This window comes from Ceratotherium simum, chromosome 20 (assembly GCF_057802395.1).
Source record: "Ceratotherium simum simum isolate JZ-2026a chromosome 20, ASM5780239v1, whole genome shotgun sequence".
NCBI classification, from domain to species: Eukaryota; Metazoa; Chordata; class Mammalia; order Perissodactyla; family Rhinocerotidae; genus Ceratotherium; species Ceratotherium simum.
The window spans coordinates 15589372-15613130 of NC_141919.1; the positions used below are offsets into that span (position 1 = coordinate 15589372).

Here is a 23759-nt window from a genome sequence, read left to right on the forward strand (position 1 = left end):
GGGAAAAAAGTAAACTCTGGACCCTAGCATACATATTACTTGTGCAATGTAAAAGGTCTATGAAAATTGAAGGCAGTGAGTTACGGCACAACAGTGTTCTCAAAGCACTCAGATTCCCATGAATCTCTCTGGATCTTACGCTTTACTCATTAATTACAAAAATTATGGCATTTCACACCACAGTAACTGCTCTGGAGATGTCTTTATTTGATGTGTGAAGAAGAAAAATGATTCTTGATACGGGTTTCATCTGTCCATTTCCTTTCATGTAATGCAATTCCTAAGTGGGTCCTGCAATGTTCAGTGGGGTCATTTTACATCTTATTTATGCCCTATGAAGAAGGGAATTCAGGTAATGTGATGTGTGTGTTGAACAAAACGAGAAAACTATCAGCTTTATACAATAATTCCTGTTGTCTGAGGAGCATACATCAAGGCATTTCATCCCTGTGAATTATAAGCCCCACGTGTGGTCTTCTCTTTGTAGTGGGCTTGTTCATAAAGCCTAAGCTGTTTGTATTTGCAGAGGGGAGGAGATGAATAAGAATTAGAGCTGTATGGAAAAAGCCTCACTCTCAGCAAAAACTACCCTATTTATGGGACAATCTTAAAGGGCGAGGTATTTTTCATTCTGACCTTTAATGGCACAAGGAAAAAGAAATCAATGTAGATGGTTTTTCATGGAGAGAAGTGTAGGTTTTCACTTTGGTACCAATTTGGAGTTGTGTTTCCATCTTTTCTTATTAGAACGAGTTTCTAGTTTCACCTTTCTACCATGTTCTTACCCACTTCCTCAATTCCTTTTAACAGAGGATGCCACTCAATGTGCACTGAGGTCTTGGCAATGAAAACATAGTCCAGGTCCTGCGAGGGCACCAGGCCAAGGTTAACCAGGTCAGAACATAATGCCTCACTTTTTAACGACAGCAGAAAGCTAAGGAGTCTGTTTTCTCCCTGATACAACTCAGTACTCACAGGACCTAGCTTAGGTGTTTAGGTTAGCAGGAAAAAAAGCCTCAATGATGTAAGCTAGAAGACAAGTTTGTTTTTTTGTTTAATGTATTCCTCGTTATTTCTAAAATGAATTATACTTCAACTTAGCAATGAAATAAAAATAAATAACTCACACTCAGACAGCATTGTAATATGCTAAATTAACCCAACTACTTCAAAATAGTTCATTGCCATGGCTGGTGAGGTTGTGAGGAAAATGGCAGGCTCATTTGTTGCCATGGCAGCAGCAATTGGGCTGGTCATTTATGCTTTTTTATCCACTTCTAGAAACTTATCCGATGGAAGTAATTCAAATTGAGGCATAAAGCTATAAGCATTAAAATATTTATTGTCATATTACCTATGACCATAGAAGAATTTAAATGAACTTGTGAATCCAACAATAGGAGAACAGTTAAATCAATTTAGTAGGTTAACTGCATAGAATATTGTAAAGTCATTAAAAATAATTATGAATACTATGTAACAGCATGGAAAATATTTATGATATACTATTAATTGATAAAGTAGAATATAAAGTTACTATGATTGCTATAATTAAAACTACATAAAATATGTATGTGTTCAAAGACTAAAAGAAGACATAGAAAAGTGATAAATGTTTTATGGTGGTTGGATTAAAGGTAAAATTTTCAACATTGTATTTATTTTAGTGCTTTTAAATTATTAAATTTTGGGGGGTTGAGGGGAGAGATTTGAGTTAGTTAAATGAACCCTGGATGAACTCAAGCAGTTACTTGACTTAAAGAAATATGCTCTCTCTCTCTCTTTTTAACTTTCCAGCTTCTGGAGCAAGACTATCTGCATTCCAAACCAGACTCTACCCATCTAGGAAGAGATATTGGGTGAGGAATTTGACCTATTGGGTCCTCAGTTTCCTATCTTAAAATTGAAATGATAACCATACCTATCTCATAAAATTACTACGAGGATTAATAATGTTATGCAAGTAAATAGCCTGACAGTAACTGCTCAATACAGGTTAATTATTATTATAATTTCAATAGAGCTTGAATATCTTTGGGAACTTGGGACTAAGGTACTGCAGGAAGCTGATTAATTTCATTTTAAATTATGAATGCTCCTTCATTTAGAGCGGTGGGATGCAGTAGGAAGTGGAGGATAACTAAATGGAGGTGTCATTTGTAAAATGTCACTAGTTTCTTACACATTTGTAAACCAAAGAAAGTGTTGATGGATCAAAATAGTCAAGAAAACTTTTTGCAAGGCTAATTTAACCAAAAGCATGATCTATGACAAGATAAACAAAAATGGAAATCTCTTTATACTCCATCTGGGAGTTGCTGAATAAAATTACAGATGCAAATTATGCTCACAGTCTAAAAAGGCACCAATCCGTTCTGGTTTGTCTTATTGCACTGCGTCTCTCTCCTCAAATCACCATAATGTGTGGCCTTTCTCAATGACATTGGTTAACCTCACCTTATCACATATGGCTTTGCTGACAGAAACAGATTCACGTCGGACATTTATCATCAAAGCAGCTGGATGGTGCTGCAGAATTGAGTACCGGAGATGGCTCTTTCTCAGCAATTTATAACCTGGTACTTTCCAGTAGGTCCCACCACCAGATGGGTGTATTATTTCTTCCTGGATTTGAGGACAAAATGCTTAGGTCTAAGTGGATCAAGTCATTTATCCCCCTGTCTCCAAAGAGTAGGCTTCAGACAATTAGATTTTTCTTTTCCCTTGAAGGAGCAAGACACTACACTCTTGGGCTGGTAACTTTGTTCACTTATTCACTTAACAGAAATCTTTAGTGACCAAGGTATGGAATTCGGGGGAGAGGAGGAGTATGACACTGATATATAAGCAATTACATAAATCCATATATAATTTTTTACCTCTTGGATTGGCAAAAATCTAAAATGTTTGATGACAGGCTGTGTGGGCAAGATTGTGGGGAAGCAGGCCTTTATATATTTCTGGTGTGAGTATACATTTGTACAACCCATATGGAGGATTTTTGGCAATAACCAAAAAAATTATAAATTTATGTACCCATTCAGTCAGTAATTCCATTTATGGGAATTTATTCTACAAAGAAACGTGTACCCTTATGACATGATGTATAGTCAGGTGTCACTTAACAACAGGGATATGTTCTGAGAAATTTGTTGTTAGGTGATTTCATAGTTGTGTGAACATCATAGAGTGTACTCACACAAACCTAGGTGATATAGCCTACTACACACCTAGGCTATATGGTACTAATCTTATGGGACCACTGTCATATAGCAGTCCATTGTTGACCAAAATATCATTATGCAGCGCAGGACAGTATATGCAAAGTTATTCACTGTGGCATTGTTTATAATACATAAGATGGGGAAATATAAACAAATGTCCATCAGTACTACGCAGCTTGGTAAAAAAGAATGAGGACACAAATAATAAGGAAAGATTTCTAATACCTATTATCAAGTGGAAAAAGCAGCATGCAAAACAATAAATGTATGACATTCTTTCTCTAAAAGGAAAGGAGGATGAGAAAATATACTTGAATTTGCTTACCTTTGCATTAAAAACTCTGGAAAATACTTAAGAATCTAAATTAAAAAATTATTACTGGGGGAAGAATTGAATAGATGAAGGACAGAGGTGGGAAGCAGAACAATATAAACGGATTAGTGTTCAAAAGAAATTTTGTGTGTGTGTGTGTGAGGAAGATTGGCCCTGAGCTAACATTTGTTGCCAATCTTTCTTTTTTTGCTTGAGGAAGATTGTCCCTGAGCTAACGTCCGCATCAATCTTCCTCTACTTTGTATGTGGGACGCTGCCACAGTATGGCTTGATGAGTGGTGTGTAGGTCCGCGCCTGGGATCTGAATCCGCAAACTCCAGGCCACCAAAGCAGAGCATGTGAGCTTAACCACTACGCTATCAAGATAGCCTCTCAAAAAAAATTTTAATAGCACTGTTCAGAAAACAAATGTATATACGGAACTAGTATTTATTCTCAAGTAATGTAACGTTCCCCCAAAAAGTATCTTAAGCCACTATTCATTTGCTGTCCTAGATCATTTTTATGAGTTCAAGGATTTATCCCTTCACTGGTTTGTTCAGACATTCCTTATTAAGTGTCTCTTGTATGTTTGCATTGTGATCGGTACATAATATGGACCAGGAAATAATCGACATTCTCTTTCTAGACCCAAAGCACATTGAGACTACTACCTAACCAAACCTCACTTGGTCCCTGACCTGATCTCCGTATCTGACCCCACTCTGTCAGGATGTCGATCTCTTACCTAACTTGACCCACCCCATGAATCACCAATCCACCCAGCTGTCACCGGCACCCCCACCCTCTAGGCTCTAGCTCAGACAGAGTCCACTTTGACTTGGACTCGATTCCAATCCTACTGAGCCCTGTCCTGGGCGCTCCTCTGCAGATAGGCCCAGGTGGCTGGCCTCTTCTGCCCCTGCAATCTCAGGCACAGATCACTCAGGCTTCCCCTGGAGGCGGTATCTCCCTTGGACGTGGTCCATCTCCTTCTCCTGCTGCCTCCTCCTGCGGGAGCTCATTTCTCTCCATTCACCAGAGGCCTCTCTCAGGGGAGGCCCTGCAAGCAGCACGTGGAGGCTGCTAGACTCTTTCCTCCTCCTTCATGTCCAGGAGCACCTGGAAACACCAGTCATCAATTTGGAGAGGACTTCCAAATTTGGGAGAATGAGAAGGGGGGGACCATTTCTAAAACTCCTGAGATCAGGCTACCAGGTCAAGTCTGAGAATACCTTATAGTCACTTGTGGACAAGCAAGACACCACAGTTGTCAAACCCTTTGTGAGCAAGGAAGGCAAACGAGAGCAGATGCACAGGCCATGGCAGCCCCGCATCCCACCCATGGGCACTGGGTGCAGCAGACACACAGCCAGCTCTTCTAGGGTATCTTTGTCTGCACAGCGAGCCTGGGTGGCAACTGTCCTTATCTCTGGTGATTCTTCCCCACTAGAGTCCCCTCAGTCTTACTCAGGGGGACATCTCATGGCCCCTCAGTCCTAATGCAGGCTAAGGGATCCCCACTCCTTCCCCTGCCCAGAGCCTGCCCTACCTCAAAGCCATACCACAGCTCCAGTGGCACCCTGCTAGTTACCACCCCACATCTGGCCGAGGTATGGCCCTGGGCCCAGCTTCAACCCTCATTCTCACTTGTCCTAACTTCTTCTCCATCACAGATTAGGGCCTGTGGAGTTCCCTTCTCTAGAGCACTGAATGAGGTATGTCTACCACTCCCACCAAAATTGAACATCTTAAATGGTTCTTGTTGCAAAAGAAGATGCAAAGTTCATAGAGTTTACTCTCTTTATAAAAATCTCAGGATTCTTGAGTCCTCCCATTCCCAAGCTTCCCCACTCCCACCTTGCCTCCCAGACCTGTTTGCCAGTTTCCATCCTACTGGACATTTTACAACTAGTAGGGTTGGGAAGCACCTAGAGCACCACCTTTGAAAAAGGCTCATCCCACAGCAGTGGGGCCTGGACCACAGAACTCGAGCATCTCTGGCCCTGGCGCACCCTCAGCGTGAATTACCAGGGACATCCAGCCAAAGGGCACACATGGCCCCCACAGCCATCTAAGATTAAAGGCCAGAGCAGCAAAGATCTCGGGGAGATTGAATTGTCACTCAGGAAGCTTCCTTGTGAGGGGCCCAGCAAAGTTTCATCTAAGAAGAGACATGGGGAAGGGTCTCAGGCACAGCCTAGAGAAGAGCCCCAAAAATAACATAATAAGAGGTTCAATATTACCCAGTGAAGGGCCCAGGGGCTGCCCCTGAGAGGGAAACAAGTGACAGGGTGAGTCACTCAAGGAAGACTCAGGGAATGAATTCTCAAGGAGCAGAGGTAGAACCTAGATCAGAAGCAACTGGATGATGCCCAAGAGTCCATGTGGCAAGAGGTTGGGCACATCCATCAGTGACAGGCCTCTGTGCTGAGCCGTGTTGTGGCTTGCTGCTCGCTCTATGTTGGCCTCCAGGGAACCTTGCCAGGAACCTCAGGATGCCATCTTCATCTTTGGGGATGTGTGTTTCATTGTCAATCAGAAAGTTCTCCAATCCCTTCTGAGAAGAAAATTTTGCTCAAAGAAATATTTCCCTCCAGTTTTAGCAAGTCCATTAACTCTCTAACGAGGATAGTCTCTGCTTTTTGTCATCAATGATGTTTATCCTTCTCAGTTACATTTGTTTCACCTAATAGGAAAGTGGTGTCTTCAGTCTGTGTGTTGATTTGGGTTGAAGTCTGGGTTATCCCTGGAGCTTGGGCTTTGAGAAGGAAGGGTCAGCTTCCACTTTACCTGAATGCCTGCTCTGACTTCTAAAGCATGGCCAGGTGTGTGGAGGGAGGGTGAGAGGGGCTTTGCATACCCATCACAATCCAGGATCCCTTCACTTCTACCGGGTAATGTGACCTTTGAGAATTTTCATCTATAAATTCCATTAGCCCTGGAAGCCTGAGCTACAATACGCCTGTTATTTTCTTGAGACCACAGGAATGAGTTTGGGTTTCTTTAGGGAAGCCAAGGGAAGTTGAGGGACTTGTGGCAGCTGCCTCCCCACCCCTCCCCTGAGCATCAGGATCTGTTCATTCCTTCTGTTGGAGAGGCTTGGGGTGGTGCTGATTATCATGAAGTTTAGGGGGCATGGCCATTCTTCAGTGTGGGATGGAGTTTAGGCTGACAGTGATAGACGGCAGTTGTTTCTCTCTGTAGGTATTTCTGATTTATCTCAACCTGCTTTAGATAATTTACATTTGTCACAGGATAATTTACCAAGCTATTAATTGCTGTCCCGACTCCCCTCAGAGGGGACTCCAGAAGGATGAAGAGTTAACTTTTTCCTTTCAATTTCTAGAAAGTTGTGGGCCACTGGCCTCAAGGCTTGTTCCTGGTTTTTATTTCTTCTGGTCCTAAACAAGTTGGTCCTAAACAGGCAGGGACTGTCCGTATTTTAGGTAAAGTAAGAAAAAGCAGGGTCAAAATAAGAAATGAAAGATTGAAATAAAAGGAGAAAACACTTTATTCTTGGATTTGAAAATACTAGATTGTTCGATGCAAAATAACCAATAACTATTCTATAAATAAGAGAAATAAGGTGAGTTTTACTTGAGCCTGAGTGAGGATTATAACCCTGGAAGGCCTTCTCCAGAAAGGAAGAAAGTGTTCTGCAGAAGCATGGTTTTCAGTACAGTCTTATATCTTTTTAGAACAAGGAACATACATTAAACACACTCAGGATACATTTTCATCCAAGTTTCAAAGAGGTATTCATTTGCAAATTAGCAGGTCAACATGACCCTTTCCTGATGTCAGGAAAGGGAATTTATTTTAGGAGTACTAATACGGGTGTTACCAATAGGGCATAGGAGGGGAAGTGTGCATTCTTATCTTAAGAGAGTGCATTCTTTAATGGTTAAAGCAGATGTACAATGTATGTTTTAGGGACTATAAGTCATGCTTCTTGAGTTCAATTCAAACCAATTTTGAACCCAAATAGTTATCCCATATACCTCAATGTGAAAATCGCCTGTCATTTGGTTTGTCAAAGGATGTGTGAGTGGGTGTGTGTGTATAGCATGTCCTGAAAGTCTTTATACAGTTTGAGCCTCACTAACTTCAGAAAAGTAAGTGCTACAGACTCACTTCCCAGATCATTTGAAGGTTTAATTATTCACATTTATTTTCTAAATATATTTTATTTATCTAGTTTTGTGAATGTTGAATAATGAATTATTCATTTAATTATTTGAGTTAGCCTCTCTGAAGATGCTAAAGGCTGACTGAAACAAAAACTAAAACTTGCTATTCAGTAGTCACAAAACTAAATAAATGTAGATGATCTTTAAGTTCTGTATCTGGGTTCATGTAAGGCAAAAACATTCTATAAAAAAGATGGATTTGAGCATGAATACAATCCTGAGTGTAAATGTCTGGGTACAAGCAAAAAATTCCAGGCAGTATTTCAGATTTTCAAGGCAGCAGAATTGGTGAGACCCAAGTCAAGTTCTCCAAAGAGTAAATGGGGACCCAGGTAATATCTAGGGTACAGATAGAACAAGCAGAAAATTTCATTAAGTAAATATATGATATGATGAAAAGGTGGAGTTGGAAAATAGGATGACAGGCAGTGTAACCGCGTGCCCTCCACGACTAGTTCAACTGACCCTATCCCTTACCAACAGAGTGAATAAGAACTGTCTTTCAGAAAATCTGCAAAGTCACATAGCCAGAGCATGCACAAAAGAAGAAATCTTGACCTGAAATGATTTGGAACGAAGGATCCTCCTTCCCACAGAACCCAAAGACTGGGACACGGCCAGAACTTGAAAGTCCGACTCTTATCAGAAGCAAGGGGTCCCTCATTCAAGAAGATTAGGTGTTAAAATTCCTTCCTCACCTCATCAAAAATGTTTAGAACCCTATCATAAAAGCTTAGAACCTCATCATAAATGTTTAAAACCCTGTCATAAATGTTTAAAACCTTACCATAAATGCTTGAAGCCCACAAATCAAAACCTGTCCCATCAGCATTTCCACATGCCAGCCTATTCTCCCTGAACTCTTAAATTTCACCCCAAATCCTGAACAGAGGAGACAGATCTGAGGGCACGTGCCCCCTATTCTCCCTGCTGATCAATCTTGCAGAATAAAGCTGATCTCTTTTCCCAAAGGCTGATGCCGTAATTAATTGGCTGTTTTTGTATATCAGGCAAGAGAACCCCAATTTTGTGCAGTAACAGCAGGGCAGAGGGACCTAGAGGGCCCAGGAGAGGTAGAGAGATCTGCTAGTCTGGTGGGTGGGGGAGGGGCTCAGGGAACACCCTCTTCGTGCTGTCCCCTCCCCCACCCTCTGAAACCCTTTGTGACTCTTCAATGCTCTGTGATGCAGGCCTGGGACTATAGTCCAGCCCCTGAACACTCAGAGCTCAGTTGCCTCAGGCAGCCTTGCGATTCAGACAATGGAGTTCAGTCAATGCAATGTTCTCTCATTTCTGAATAGCCTTATTGAGGTGTGTCCGAGCGTCTGCTCAACATTCTTAGATACTGACCCCAACCTCACCATTGTGTGTGGGTTGTGGTTGCTCCTTCTGTTCCTGTGCTTGCTGGTGGGGATTCCATCTGCACCAACCTGCTGGGAAACCAAAGTCTTCCAAAAGGTAAAGATCCCTGGGCAAGCCCCCAACAGAGATCCCTTATTGTTGTTTCCATTTCTAGTCCCACAAAATGAGTTTGGTTGGCTCAGAGAGACACCCAAGATGGGAAGTCTGAGTAGAGGATAGAACATTATCCTTCTAGAGAAACAGGCTGGGCAGGGCTAGGGGTTCAGCTGAGACTGTTTCTATTCGAAGCTCACAGACCATCTGGGTGTGGTGGAGGATTCCTGGATAAAATCCCAAAACAGTGATTTTGTGGCCCTGCACTGGGTTATTTAGAGAGTTTGGGATCTGTGCAGGGAAACACTGTTCCCAGCACTTGATCATGAGTCATATCCCGGTGTCAGGCGTCACTCGACCAAGGCTTCCTTTGTATTGGGCAGATCAGGAGAGCAGGGCTGAACCTCTGAGCAGAGACCGGAGCCTGAGCTCTCTTCCAGTATACAGGGCTCTATCTGAGGAAGCATAGATGTGACTGTTGGCCTCAGATTCTACGCCCTCCTTGAGCAGAGAACTTCTGACTGAGAATATCAAGTGTGTAGTAGAAGATAAAAACAACAAAAAACAAACACATAGAGACAGAGATTGGATTGGTGGTTACCAGAGGGGAAGTGGGGAGGGAGGAGGGTGAAAGGGATGATTAGATGCATCTGTGTGGGGATGGATTGTAATTAGTCTGTGGGTGGTGAACATGATGTACACTATGCAGAAACAGAAATATAATGGTGTACACCTGAAATTTATATAATTTTATAAACCAATGTTACCACAATAAAAAAAATAGTAAAAAAAAAAGAATATCAAGTGTGGACCTCATAGACAAAAATCCTTCTTCAAGTTTTTCAAACAAGGAAAAATTGAAAGTATTTTATCACCTTTAAAAATTGATAAAAGGAAAGAACACAAAGTTCTAGTAATTAAAATAGAGAGTCATATTATTCTCAAATAATGGATACCTGAGTTTCCTAGAGAGAGGAGCGAGAGAAATGAGGCCCAGCCCCTCATTCTTTTCTGTTTGTTCTCAGCGTCAGGGCAGAGCCAAGAGGAGAAGGAAAGGGGGAACATCGAGAGGTAAGGTTCTGCCTACTCCACGGGAGCTCTCCAAGGGTGACTGTTCCTGTCCTTTCCATGAGCTCTCAGCTCCATGATCTCTGAGGATGTTAGTCGCTAGACCCAGTCCCTCTCAGAAAACAGAGCCCTCAGGGGAGAGGCTCACAGGAAGGCAGTCAGAACCTGAGACACTTCTCAGATTCCCTGCTTGGCCCACCCCTGGGCGTGAAGCAGTGATGGACCTGGACAATGCGTGTTGCCCAGTAGGTGGCCATGGGAGATGTTGAGAGTCAGAACTTCTGTCTCCTGACCTTGTGCAAGTACTTTGACTTCCTGGATGATCAGACTCCTCTTTGAGGTAACCACTGACCTACACTCCTCACAGGGTGGTGTGGAACATCACATAGGGTACTGTATGTGAAAGTACTTTATAAATGAAGCAACATACACATGTGAACCTTGTTACTATTACCACTAACCATTTGACCCCATCTGCTGATTCCTGGGGCTTTCAGAGTCTAATATCCCAAGGGTCTCCCATAAAGGGACTCCTGTATAACACCTATACTTCTACTCACTCCATTTTTAACCCACTCTGCTGATTTCCCAGGTTGGAGCTACTGCCAGAGGGAAATAGAAGAGAAAAGGAAGCTGATTTCTATTCTGAAAAGGTGATTAGTCTTTCCCCTTCCTTCCTGAGCCCCTTTAGCATGTTCTATGTAACTCCAGTGATTTGGTGCAGCCTGCAGTAGTCATGGGAGCGGGTAGCCATAGGAACGGCTTTCGGAATGAAGGCCTTGGGGTGAGGGCTACTGAGTGTATTGTGAAGTCACGGATGTGGGGGGATGTGAAGGGGCAGCAGGCTTCAGGTGGCCCCTCCCCTGCCAGGCCAGCAGGTCCTCCTTTCCTTGTTCTGGTCCTGGCTGCAGCTCTGTACCTCCTGTCTCCTGCAGCCCCTTGGGCCAGCATCACAACACCATCCGCGTTCGTCAACTCTTATGTCCAGACCCCTTCTGTGAGGTGTGTAATAACGCAACTGCTGAGGTCAATCGGCTGCTGTTCCTGGAGGACCTGGAAGACGATACTCCCTTTGTGTCCTCCATGGCTTCCACAGCTTCTGTGACTGAGTCATCGTTCACTGTGTCCTCTGCCTTCTCAGAAGTCCCTCTAGGAGACCTCATACCAGCCCCTCCGCCTGAGCCTTCCCCACGGCCCCCCTCCTTAGCTGACTGTCTTTCACCCTCACCACCGGGTCACCATCTGCCACCAGAGCCTTTTCCTCCCTTGGATTCCAAATTCCCAGCAAGCCATTCCCCACCCCAACCCCTTGCCTTTCCCTCTCTCCCACCACAAGACACTCAGATGACAGATCCCGTTCTCCAACCAGAGGCCACTTTGTCTCTGCATACCATCTTCTCTCTTGACCCCACCCTTTCCCAAGATATCAACCCCTTACCAAATTTGTCCCAGACAATGAATCCCACTGATTCATTGGCTTCTCATCACGTACCACCGACCCTGTCTGTCTCACCACCACCAGACTGTGCTTTAACCGTGACTCAATCTAAATCGGTTTCCATCTTATTGAAGCCTATTCCAGAGAGCTCATCTCCAAATAGCCCTGGTTGGTTGTCCACTTGTGGCCCAACAATCAAAGGCACTGACCATTCAAGCCTGTCAATTTCAGAATTCTCCCGGTGGCAAGCTCATGCCAAAGACCTGTTCCCTTCCACCTTGCCACCATGTGATTTTCATCAGGAGTTTCTTGCCCTCCATTCTTCAGAGGCCTCTTTTGAGAGAGACCCTGCAGCCAACCTTATAGAGCCTGGTAACCTCTCGTTTCTCAGCCCTGATATCCGGGCACTCCTAGAGAGACAAGTCCAAAAGAGGAGTGACTTCCTGATGTGGAAGGAAAGGGACAAGGAAAACGGTTCTTTTCCAAAAGAACTTAGGCCAGACGACCAGCTAAATTCTTCGGGGAAAATGTTAGAGTCAATTGCTGATAAGCATGACTCAGCCGTCTCCCTTCCTTTTTGGAGCGGCAAAGGCAAACCAAAGGAGCTGCACGTGCACCAGCAGCCATCATACCCTAAAACCTTGGAGGACTTAGAGCAAAAACGTATCCAGCTCTTCTGGGGTCTCCCATCTCTGCACAGCGAGTCCTTGCCCTCTGCTGTCCATGTTTTGGGTGACTCTGCCTCAATCTCCAGTTTTAATACCATCTCGAATGCCTCCACAGACCATGAACCCCCAGTACCTCCCCATCCCCTACCTCTGTCCTTGCCTGAGATACAGCCTCAACCCTTGCCTCAACCCCTGCCCCAATCCCAGCCCCTACCTCTCAGTCAGGTCCAGCCCCAGGCCCACCTTCAATGCCCACTCCCAATCCTACCATCTGGTCCTCAATCCCAGATTAGGATCTGTGGAGTGTGTTTCCATAGACCCCAGAATGAACCAGAGTCTCTCATCACATCTGAAATTCAACACCTGGAATGGAACGTGTTGCAGAAGCAACAGGAAAGTTTGTGGGGTTTACCATCTGTGCTCCAAAGATCTCAGGAAGACTTTTGTCCCTCAGCTCCCAACTTTCCTAACTGTCAGGCCTCCCAGGCCCACGTCTCCATCTCCATCCTTCCTGCAGAGTTTCCTCTCAGTGATGAGCTGCGGAAGAAACTAGACCATCACCTTCGAAAGAGGCTCATCCAACACCGGTGGGGCCTACCCCGCAGGATCCATCAGTCTCTGTCATTGATGATGCCTCCGACCAATTTTGCAGAGACATCTGAGTCAGAGAGCAGTCACAGACTCTCACGGATCTCTGTGAACAAAAAGCTAAATGTTGGATTGAGCCAACCCGAAAGCTTCCATGAGAGGGGCTCAGAACTGCCTCAGCTAGAGAAGGATGTGGGGAAGGATCAGCAGCACAGCCCAGAGAATGGCCCCAAAGATCATCTATTGAGCGACCCAGAGACCTCTTCCCGTAAGGATCTGGGCTACGCCTCTGAGAAAGACCGAAGTAGTCACAGGGAGAGTCTGTCAGGGAAAAACTCAAGGGCCTCAGGGGGGAATCTAGATCAGAAACAACTTCAAAATGTCCTGAAAGTACATTTGAGTAAGAAGTTTGAGGAAATCAGTGAGGGTCGGCTCCCTGGAACTGTGCATAGTTCATGGCATGCTATCAAGCAGACATTGCTGCTTTCTGACAAATCCCATACCCAAATAAAACAGAGAAGTCTGCCACCATCATTGGGTAGGGACCACTCCCTGAATACCTTCCAGGAGCTTTCCTTCATTGATTCCGGTGTACAACAGATGCTGGAAGCCCATATTGAAAGGTTTCGTATGAGGATGCTGTGGGGCCTTCCCCGCAGGGTCCTTGAATCCATAGAGATCTTTAAACTGAAAGATGCCGCATCCCAGTCCCTGTCCCGTTCTCACTTTCCCTCCTCAACCAACCTGATTTCTGAGGTGGACTCCAAATCTGGGGGTTTCAAGCCCCTTAGTGGAAGCTCTAAATCTCTTCGTGGAGAAAAAGTGGGAACAACAATTTCAGCCCCGGTCCTGGGTCGTCCTCTCCCTGCCACCTCACCTGTGGGCAGGGAAGGACCGGGGACCCTGGGACAATCACCTTCTGGTATCAACCAAGAGCTTACAGAAGACATTCGGAGAAGTAACGGTGCCAGACAGACCCTTCTGCCTGTCACGCGTGGCATCACAGGCAAAGCAAGTCAGAGACAGACTCGACTGTGTGACAGACACCCCCCAAAGCTGCCCGCAAGGCAAGCCAAGGTTGGACATGTGCCAAAGGGTAACAGAGTGAGTTCCAGTGATAGAGCAGAAATGCGACAGGGCAAAAAGATGGAGAAGAAGTCAGGACCTCTCTCCGAGCCCACCGTGTCCAGGGAGATATTCAGGGCCAAGGAGCTCAATGCTCTTCAATCGAAAACTGGTAACGTCCTGACAACCAGCAAGCCAGGAAGCTCCCAAATGATAAATGCAAATGAGAAGGAAGTAGAAATTACTGTGACCACTGAAAGCCCCTTGCCAAAAACATCAGTTCCCCGAGATCCTACATCATCAGACCTTAAAGAACAGCTGTTGAGAGAATTAAAGTCTAAACTGGAGAAGAGGGAGCAGAGCCAGGCCCAAGGCCAACCCACTGACAGGCCCCTTGCCTCAGAGAGCTTGACTGACAAGGCCTCACTGACTCATGCCCAGGGTGTCTCCAGTGGGGACACGTGCGCTTCCCAGGTGCTGCATGTCCATCTGGAGGACAGAGGAATCAGCATGGAGCAGCGGCAGGAGTGCTGGGTCCCTAAATATGTCTTAAGGAGGTGCCACGATGAGAATTTCCCACCAGCTGTAGAGAGAGTGAGCCCTACAGGCCCCAAAGCAGAAGAGCGTGGTGGAGGGGATGCAGGGTTGGGGACATCCCAACCTAGAAGGAAGAGTTTGCCTACTCAGGACATGCCACTAGAGGAGACGCTTGGGAGCAAGTCTTCCCAGAGCGCATCACAGAAGGGACAGTCTCCTCCTGAGAGCCTCTTCAGAAAAAAAATGAACCACTTGTTGCAATGGCTTCATCCCGGGATAAAAGGCAAAAGGCAAGAAAATTCCCAGGGAAAGGGCAGCCCCATATCATCTGCACAGAGCAGAGGCCTAGTCACAAGGAGAGCTGCTATTACTGGGACAACCACAGCTCAGAAGACCATGACAGACGCTGGGAAGTTCCCAGAGGAGAAACTGGGGCGTAGGCATGTGATAGATACCACCAGCCCTCAAGGGCCCCTTCCCTCCCCGAGGAAGTCTGGGAAAACTCAGCAGAAGGCAGAAGGGCAGGTCAGGGCAGAGCCCATCCAGGGGCATCCTTCCAATTACAGGGTTCCCTCCTGCAAAGCGACAAACACCAAGTCCTGCCACCAGGAAGCTCTCACTGGCAGCCAGAGTTATCCTATAAGCGTTAGACGGAGCAGAGACGAGGACAGACACCCCCGGAAAGCTGTGAAAGATCCGCAATGGGGTCAGAAACCTCCCTCATCCGTGCCCCCCCGGGGAGCCTATGCCCCACCCAAACCCCACCTGCAGGCATCAAGCTGGCCAGGGGACTCGGGCCGCTCTCACCTCTGATGAAGGCACTGTGTTCAGAGATCTGTCTCTGCTATTTCAACAGAAAATGCTTCTCCAGCATTTCCAGACAGGAAAATTTCCCACCCCAAAATAATTCCTTCCTTGGGGAGAATACTCATTCTCCCCAATAAATGATCCTCTAATAATAGTTAAGTCTTCTCTGAGTATTGTGTTGGGGGCATGGGTTTTGGGTAGCTCAGGGCTCACGCTTAGGGAAAGGAAAGAGTTAGTTCAGCTCTTACTAATTGCTTCCTTTGGCTTCTAAAAGGTGACCAGTCTCCTGGAGCTGTTGTGGAGAAATAGATATCATGTGCCCCCAAAAGCCCATTTCCTCCCTGAGGAAGTCTGAGATGGGCTCTGTCTCCTGCATCTTAGCTTAGCCTTAACAAAAATGTAGGGCCCGAACCAGTGGCGCAGCGGTTAAGTCTGCGCATTTCGCTTCGGTGGCCCAGGGATCGCCCGTTTGGATCCTGGGCACAGACCTATTCACAGCTCATCAAGCCATGCTGAGGCAGTGTCCCACATAGAAGAACTAGAAGGACCTACAACTAGGATATACAACTATGTACTGGGGGTTTCAGGGAGGAAAAAAAAAAGGAAGAAGATTGGTAACAGATGTTAGCTCAGGGCCAATCTTCCTCAAAAAAAAAAAAATTGTAGAGCAGCCCACACCTTCCCTTCACTGAGTGTCTTCTATCCTCAGAGCAGTAGGGAAGACAGGTCTTCTATATCTGAAGAGGGTCAAGGACAGGTAGATTTTTCAGAAAATAACATGAAGAAGAAACAGTGGGGCCGGCCCCGTGGCTTGGTGGTTGGGTGAGCGCGCTCCACTGCTGGCGACCCGGGTTCGGATCCCGGGCTCGCACCGACGCGCTGCTTCTCCGGCCATGCTGAGGCCGCGTCCCACATACAGCAACTAGAAGGATGTGCAGCTGTGACACACAACTATCTACTGGGGCTTTGGGGGGGAAAAGTAAATAAATAAAATCTTTAAAAAAAAAAAAAAGAAGAAACAGTGGCTTCATCATGATTTAGAGGTCGGTGACCAGAGGACCCCAAAGGTGGGTGAACCCTGGATGGGAGTGTTTGGCAAGGGTGGGTATTGCTGCAGTGGATCCTGGGCTGGTGGGGCAGGGGCTAGGAACAGCACAGATGCTGCTTAAGAATCTGTCACGTGGGTCATGGCAATGTGTTGGGGAAGCACACTTGAGACTTGGCACTGAGGTTTCCCTGCTGGAAAGGCAGCTGGGGGAAGTGGTTCCCCTCCCTGGGTATTTCTGCAGGCTGCCGACTGATGACATTTTGTTGCAGAGCAAAAGCATCACTCAGCTGCCAGTGGTAGCAATGTTGACTAGGCAGCCACCTACCTCCCAGGGGAAAATAAAGCTGAGAGTAAGGAAAAGATGCCTTAGAGGGAGTGGGGAGGGAAGAAAAAATGAAGAGGGGAAAGAATGACCCTGCTGGTGGAACAAAGGTTTATGCCACGTCATCCATATCGTGAGCCTGTCCTGCTCCCCGGCTTCCTCAATCTGATCCAGGCTCCACTCCTTGAGGCTGATCTGAGCACGCACAGCACATCGATGCCTTATACCAAAAGGCACAGGGCTGTTCTTTGGGTACTAAAACAATATCTGCAGGGATGTCATCAGGCATGGCATCCCCCTCTTAGGGAAAGGTGATCTTGGTGCTTTCCTTCCATCCATGCTGGATGTAAATATACAAGATCTTGCCCTTAGTGTGTACAGTTCACCTATCAGGATGGAGGTGCCACCTTTGATACTCACGGCCTCAGCAGAGCCACGGTGGGTCTCCCCCAGAACACCTGCAGCTCGTGAACCAGAGGTGAGTCCTAGACTATGCACCAAGTTACAGATATTTGGGGGGCTCCCCATGGACTGCACACATACCCACCTTTACAATAGGGGTCTGGAGGGAAGGCAACTCCACATGTACAGAATGGGACTCACATATGGGGTGAGTATCCTAGAGAGCACTTGAGGTCGTTTTTCTAGAAAGACTTGTGAATGCTGGGTATTAAAACAGAAAACAAAAACAAAACCGATGTCCCCCACAGCCCTCTCTCACTCCCACACTTTATCTTCTTGCCCAGAGTTATGCCATTGACCCTACAATATCTTCTTGTCCAGAGTTATGCCAATGACCCTACAATGTCTGAAGCTTGGGGTCAAAGAAAGAATGCAGATGCTGTGGAGGCCCTGGGAGGGACAATAGGTGGGATGGGGCCCAGGGCAGGGAACCTGAGGAGGTGAGGAGGCCGTGGAGGCTCTAACATCCACGTGGGTGGACCAGCCACTAGCCCAGCCTCTCAGTTTCTACATCATCTCATCTTAGGGTCCTCTACTTCCACTCCAGTGCAGTTACTGCCACACTCCAGAGCTTATCACCAGGATCGCTTCTGCCATCTGGATTAATACGGTCTGACATTCCACCCTTTGGCCTCATCCCCCAGTTCATATGCCCCTTGTTAATTTTTCAACTCCAAGCCATTCATTTTCCCACTTACTCCTCGTCTATCCACCAAGCTCTTGTCTTCATTTCCTCCCTCTCCAAGGCAGACTTGATGGTCTATTAGGTAAACAACATTTTAAAAGCTTCACCACAAATGGGCCCCATCTAATCCCCTTTAATCCTTCCTGTCTGTCAAAATCCCATCTCTCTGCCTTTTCCAGGAATGACTTCCTATAAGTAACTGATCAATACTGGGCTAAATCTCACCATCGAGTCTACTGGTGCCACGAGAAATTCGGCCCCAGCACTACAAGGAAATCATTCACTTATTCGACAATTAATTACCCCATGCTTACTAACATGTGAACAACAAAACACACAGAGCTTAGGTCACTGTTTTCTTAGTCCATTCTCTCTCCAATGCTACTAAATTTATTTCAAATCTCCTTCACTTTCCTCAAACTTAGGTCGTCCCCACTGCTCAGCACATGTGCTGGACCACCATTCACAGAGGAGCTAGAAGCCATGAGACGGGAACTTTCCATCAAAAAACTTTCACAAAAACACTTTCCCGTTCCTCCTTTCCTCCTCCTTTCCTGTTATACGAAAAGAGGTTTCCTCCTAACCTCAAAGGAATTGTACTTCCTGAAGTGTCCTTATTGAGAGAGAGCTAAACCCTCGTCTTGATGGACTAAGCCCCCTTGCCAGGTATCCTCTCGTCCCTTCCCTCTCCTTATAGGCACGGAACTTTTTCATTTTTTTAAGCTTTCTATTACAGAAATGTTTAAACATGCACAAGAACCGTGTAACTTCCCAGTACCCCTCACCCAGCTTTCAGTTATCATCTGGCACCTGTGATACGTCCCTCTCCTACACCACAGTTAAAGGGCAAAAGCCCATTGTGACATCCTGCCATCCGTCTCTCAGACGTATGCTTTGTGCCCATGTCACAGCTCTCACACTTCTTTGATATTTACTACCTGTGGAGCACACTGATCCACAGCAGATGGACACAGCATCGGCGACGAAAAGCCTTAGAGGCTTTGGCCATCAGTTCTGCTCTACCCTGTAGTCAAGCCTGAGGAATCATCTGAGTGGATTCCTCCCTCAACCCCACACAGAAAGTAATCCCACTAAGCAAATTCAGTGCACAGTGTTGCAGTCCCTTAATCACACACTAACTACAGCACGCAACAAATACAGAAGTAGAAAACTGTACATGTTGATACGGACTTCACATCATTATGTGTTTTCAAATATTTAGAACACAATTTTTTTCTGTCATACATTTAAAATGAGCTATTGTGTTTCGAGTTCAACACAGTAGATTAAAGACACTTTATTTCCTCTCCTTCCCCAAATGCCATCAACAAATTAGATGAAAAGATGCTCAACATCATTAGTCATCAGGAAATGCAAACCAAAACCACTATGAGATAGCGCTTCACACACACAGGGAGGGCTAGAATCAAAAAGTCAGATAATAAAGAGTGTTGGTGAGAACGTCGAGAAATTGGAACCCTCATACACCGCTGGTTGGAATGAAAAACGCTGCAGCAGTTTTGGAAAACAGTCTGGCAGTTCCTCAAAAGTTAAACATAGAGTTACCATATGACCTAGCAATTCCACTTCTAGGTATATACTCAGGAGAAATGAAAACATATGCCCACACAAAAACTTGTACACAAATGTCCACGGCAGTATTATTTATAATAGTCAAAGGGTGGAAACAACCTAAACGTCCATCAACTGATCGATGAGTACCTAAAATATGGTATATCCACACAATGTAATAATTTTTGGCAATAAAAAGTACTGATCCATGCTACCACACGGATAAACCTTGAGAACATTATGCTAAGTCAAAGAGGCCAGTCACAAATAACCTCATATGATTCCATTCATACGAAATATCCAGAACAGGGAGAGACAAAAAGTAGACTAGTGGTTGCTTAGGGCTGGGGGGATGGGGGGAGGGGGGATGACAGCTAAAGGTTATGGGGCTTCTTTTTTTTTTTAATTTTTTATTTTATTTTATTTTATTTTATTTATTTTTTTGTGAGGAAGGTCAGCCCTGAGCTAACATCCATGCTAATCCTCCTCTTTTTGCTTAGGAAGACCGGCTCTGAGCTAACATCTATTGCCAATCCTCCTCCTTTTTTTCCCCAAAGCCCCAGTAGATAGTTGTATGTCATGGTTGCACATCCTTCTAGTTGCTGTATGTGGGATTCGGCCTCAGCATGGCCGGAGGAGCGGTGCGTCAGTGCGTGCCCAGGATCTGAACCCGGGCTGCCAGTAGTGGAGCGCGCGCACTTAACCGCTAAGCTACGGGGCCAGCCCCTGGGGCTTCTTTGTGAAGTCATGAAAATGTTTTAAAATTGACTGTGGTGACGGTTACACATGTCTGTGAGTATGCTAAAAATCATGGAATTATACACTTTAAATGGGTGAATTGTATGGTATTCAAACTATATTTCAATAAAGCTGTTAAAACAAGTAAAGGATTTAAAAAGAATAAGGCACTTGAGGATGACAAGAAGGGGAAAGGATATGACAAAGGATGTTATCACATTTTTGGAAGATGGAAATCTGGTGGAGGACTGGTAACTGACTAGCACAGCAGACAAAGTGCCGGCAAATCAATTCACACCTGAAAACTCCAGAAGACACACGACCTGGCCGCACTAGATAAGAAAGAAATCAAGGGTTCCATGCTGTAAACATGTTGAATTTTTTGTTCTTTTCTTTGGTTTTTGTTTTATATTGTGTATAATTAAAAAAAAAATGGGGGGGGCAGTGCTCTCTTCCAGTATTTTGCAAGACCCTCTTAAAATGTTAGCATGCTTCAAATGTGCAAAGAGGATCCCGGGTTTCTTGCCTGGGACAGAACCTGCGACAACTGTTTTAAAGTTGGCACTGCACAGTTCTGGGGTCTGGGCATGGTGGTGGTGGCAGCTGCAGGAATCAAAGCCAGAAATCTCAAAAGTTAAGTAGAATTCAGGACAGCAGCCAATGGTACATTTTAAAAATGTACTTAGAGGGAGAAGTCAAGATGGCGGCGTAGGCAGACTCGGAACTCACCTCCTCCCGCAGACACAGCCAATTTACAACTACTCGTGGAAAAATTACCCCTGAGACAGAACTGAAAACTGGATAAGAGGAACTTCTACAACAACGGACAATCCTAACTGAGGTGGAAGAGGCAGAAACTCCCTTCTGGAGAGGAAAAACGCCGCCTTCACAAGCCACAGTGCCTCACGGCTGCCCGGGAGCAGCACACAGGTACGCAGCCTCCCTGGAGGCGCGGGGCCCTGAGCGGGGGAGCGCCCCCGCTGTAGGCATTTTGTGGACCCAGCACAATCGAGGCGAGTGGCATAATATCTGACTTTGCCTGCTACTAAAACATTGGGGAATACCCCCAGAAAACCCGGTTCACAAAGACATTAAACTCGGCTCTTAAAGAGCCCATGCGCAAACTCACCCGTTTCAGAAAGCAACCTAAAATCACCAGAAAGAAAGGTACACAGTGCTTTGGTGAAAAGAGACTCACCTAATAGGCCCTGTGTGCATCTCGGTGAGAGGTGACACCTCTCCAGGGACTGGGACATTGGCGGCGGCCATTGTTGTGGCCTGGTGTGGGCGTGCTGACACAGACACCATTGGAGTTCTCCCTGGGCCTGCTAGCCCAGGTCTGCCCCACCCACTAGAGCACCGATTTAATCCAGCTCAGCCAGGGCAGGCAGCCCACCCTAGAGACTGGCCCCACCCAACAACAAGCCCTCAGGCAACTTGTGGGCCTGCATAGATTGGTGACTGGATTCTCTGCAGCCTGGCAACTGAGCCCACGTCAGTGGGGCAGGGCATGCACAAGGAGCGGGTGGAGAGTGTGGGGCTCCCGCCGTGGAGAGACTGGGTCTGCTTCGGGAGGTCAGGGTGCGCACACGGGGCAGGAATGTGTTGACTGTGTATGTGGACCTGTGGGCGGCAGGGCTTGTCAGCTGCAGAAGACTTATGCTTCTCAAAGACCCACATAGGGGGTTTGCTCCACCTTCCAAAGCCTGAAACAATTGGGTGCTCCCGTGCCTGAGGCCAGACCCACCCACCTGCAATCCTGAGAGAGCTGACAAGAGACTTAAAGGCTGGAGGCTTATAGCAATTGTAAGGCTCTGAGCCTAACAACCTGCCATGCTGGGGGCCTACTCACTTAAAAGAAATACTGCAACACAAATGTGGTATTAGAACTTGCAGCCAACTGTGCTGGGGCTCCCCACACCTGATAAAGAGACTGAAGGGCCCACAACAACTACAAGCAGCTGAGCATTACAACAGCTGGCCAGGAGTATAACTCGGCATCCCTGGGCACCTAGAGGGAGAGCAAACAGGCCACAACAGAAGGACACACGTAGCCCACATAGGGGTCACCCCTGGAACATTGAGAACTGAGGGAAGCACAGGGCAGGCCTCCTAAGCCATCACTTACATAAGGTCACCTATCCAAGAGCAGAAGACGTAGCTGACCTACCTAATACGTAGTCACAAGCACAGGGAAAGAGGCAAAATGAGGAGGCAAAGGAATACATTCCAAGTAAGGGAACAGGACAAAACCCCAGAAAAGGAACTAAGTGAAACAGAAATGAGCAACCTACCCGACAGAGAGTTCAAACTAACAGTGTTAAGGATGCTCACTGATCTGGGGAGAAGAAAAGATGAACTCAATGAGAATGTCAACAAAGAAATGGAAGATATAAAAAAGAACCAATCAGAAACGAAGAATACAATACTGGAAATGAAAAATTCACTAGAGGGACTCAAAAGCAGAGTAGAGGATACAGAAGAACGGATCTGTGAGCTGGACGAAAGACTAGAAGAAACTACCCAAGCTGAACAGGTAAAAGAGAAAAGAATTAAAAAGAGTGAGGACAGTCTAAGGGACCTCTGGGACAACATCAAGCACACTAACATCTGTGTTATAGGTGTCCTGGAAGGAGAAGAGTGAGACAAAGGGGCAGAGAATCTATTTCAAGAAATAATAGATGAAAACTTCCCTAACCTAAGGAAGGAAACAGACATCCAGGTACAGGAAGCACAGAGAGCCCCAAACAAGATAAACCCAAAGAGGCCCACACCAAGACACATCATAATCAAAATGTCCAGAATTAAAGATAAAGAGACAATCCTAAAAGCTGCAAGAGAAAGTCAAGTTACATACAAAGGAAACCCCATAAGGCTATCAGCTGACTTCTCAGCAGAAACCTTACAGGCTAGAAGAGAATGGCATTATATATTTAAAGTGCTAAAAGGAAAAAATTTACAGCCAAGAATACTCTACCCAGCAAGGTTATCATTCAAAATGGAAGGAGAGATCAAAAATTTCCCAGACAAGCAAAAATTAAAGGAGTTTGTCACCGAGAAACCAGTGCTACAAGAAATGTTAAAGGGACTGATTTAAGGGGAAAAGAGAAGACCACAAATAGGAAAAATTATCTATTTCCATGATAAGAGGGTAATGGATACAAATGCACAAAAAAGAGGTTAGATATGATATCAAAAACATAAAAGGAGGGAGGAGGGGAGTTAAAGAGTAGAGCTTTCAGACAGAGGTCAAACTAAAGAGACCATCAATTCTGTATAGAAGAAGGAAGGAACAGAGAAGAACTACTAAAACACTGAGAAAAAAAAAAGTTAAAAAACGGCAGTAAGTACATACTTATCAATAGCTACTTTAAACATCAATGGACTAAATGCTCCAATTAAAAGGCATAGGGTGGCTGATTGGATAAAAAGACAAGACCCATATATATGCTGCATACAAGAGACACACTTCAGACCTAAAGACACTCACAAACTGAAAGTGAAGGGATGGAAAAAGATACTCCATGCAAATGGCAATGAAAAGAAAGCTGGGGTAGCAGTACTCATATCAGACAA

General features: G+C 45.6%; 1 protein-coding gene and 1 long non-coding RNA gene across 2 annotated transcripts in view; one reads left to right on the forward strand and one right to left on the reverse strand.

Moving 5' to 3' along the window:
* The window catches only part of LOC147914368 (uncharacterized), a 66167-nt gene extending 44580 nt beyond the window's left edge, over positions 1-21587 (reverse strand). The window contains exon 1 of the long non-coding RNA XR_015555305.1: positions 21382-21587. This is a non-coding gene — a long non-coding RNA (uncharacterized LOC147914368). The remainder of the gene's footprint in view (positions 1-21381) is intronic.
* On the forward strand, positions 8974-15536 carry LOC101391686 (spermatogenesis-associated protein 31D3-like). Its single transcript, XM_087444469.1, is given in 5 exon segments — positions 8974-9188; positions 10211-10256; positions 10846-10906; positions 11189-15287; positions 15289-15536. Coding segments are annotated over 5 exon segments (4572 nt in total). The 5' UTR covers positions 8974-8990; the 3' UTR covers positions 15457-15536.
* Positions 21588-23759: the final 2172 nt, after the last annotated feature.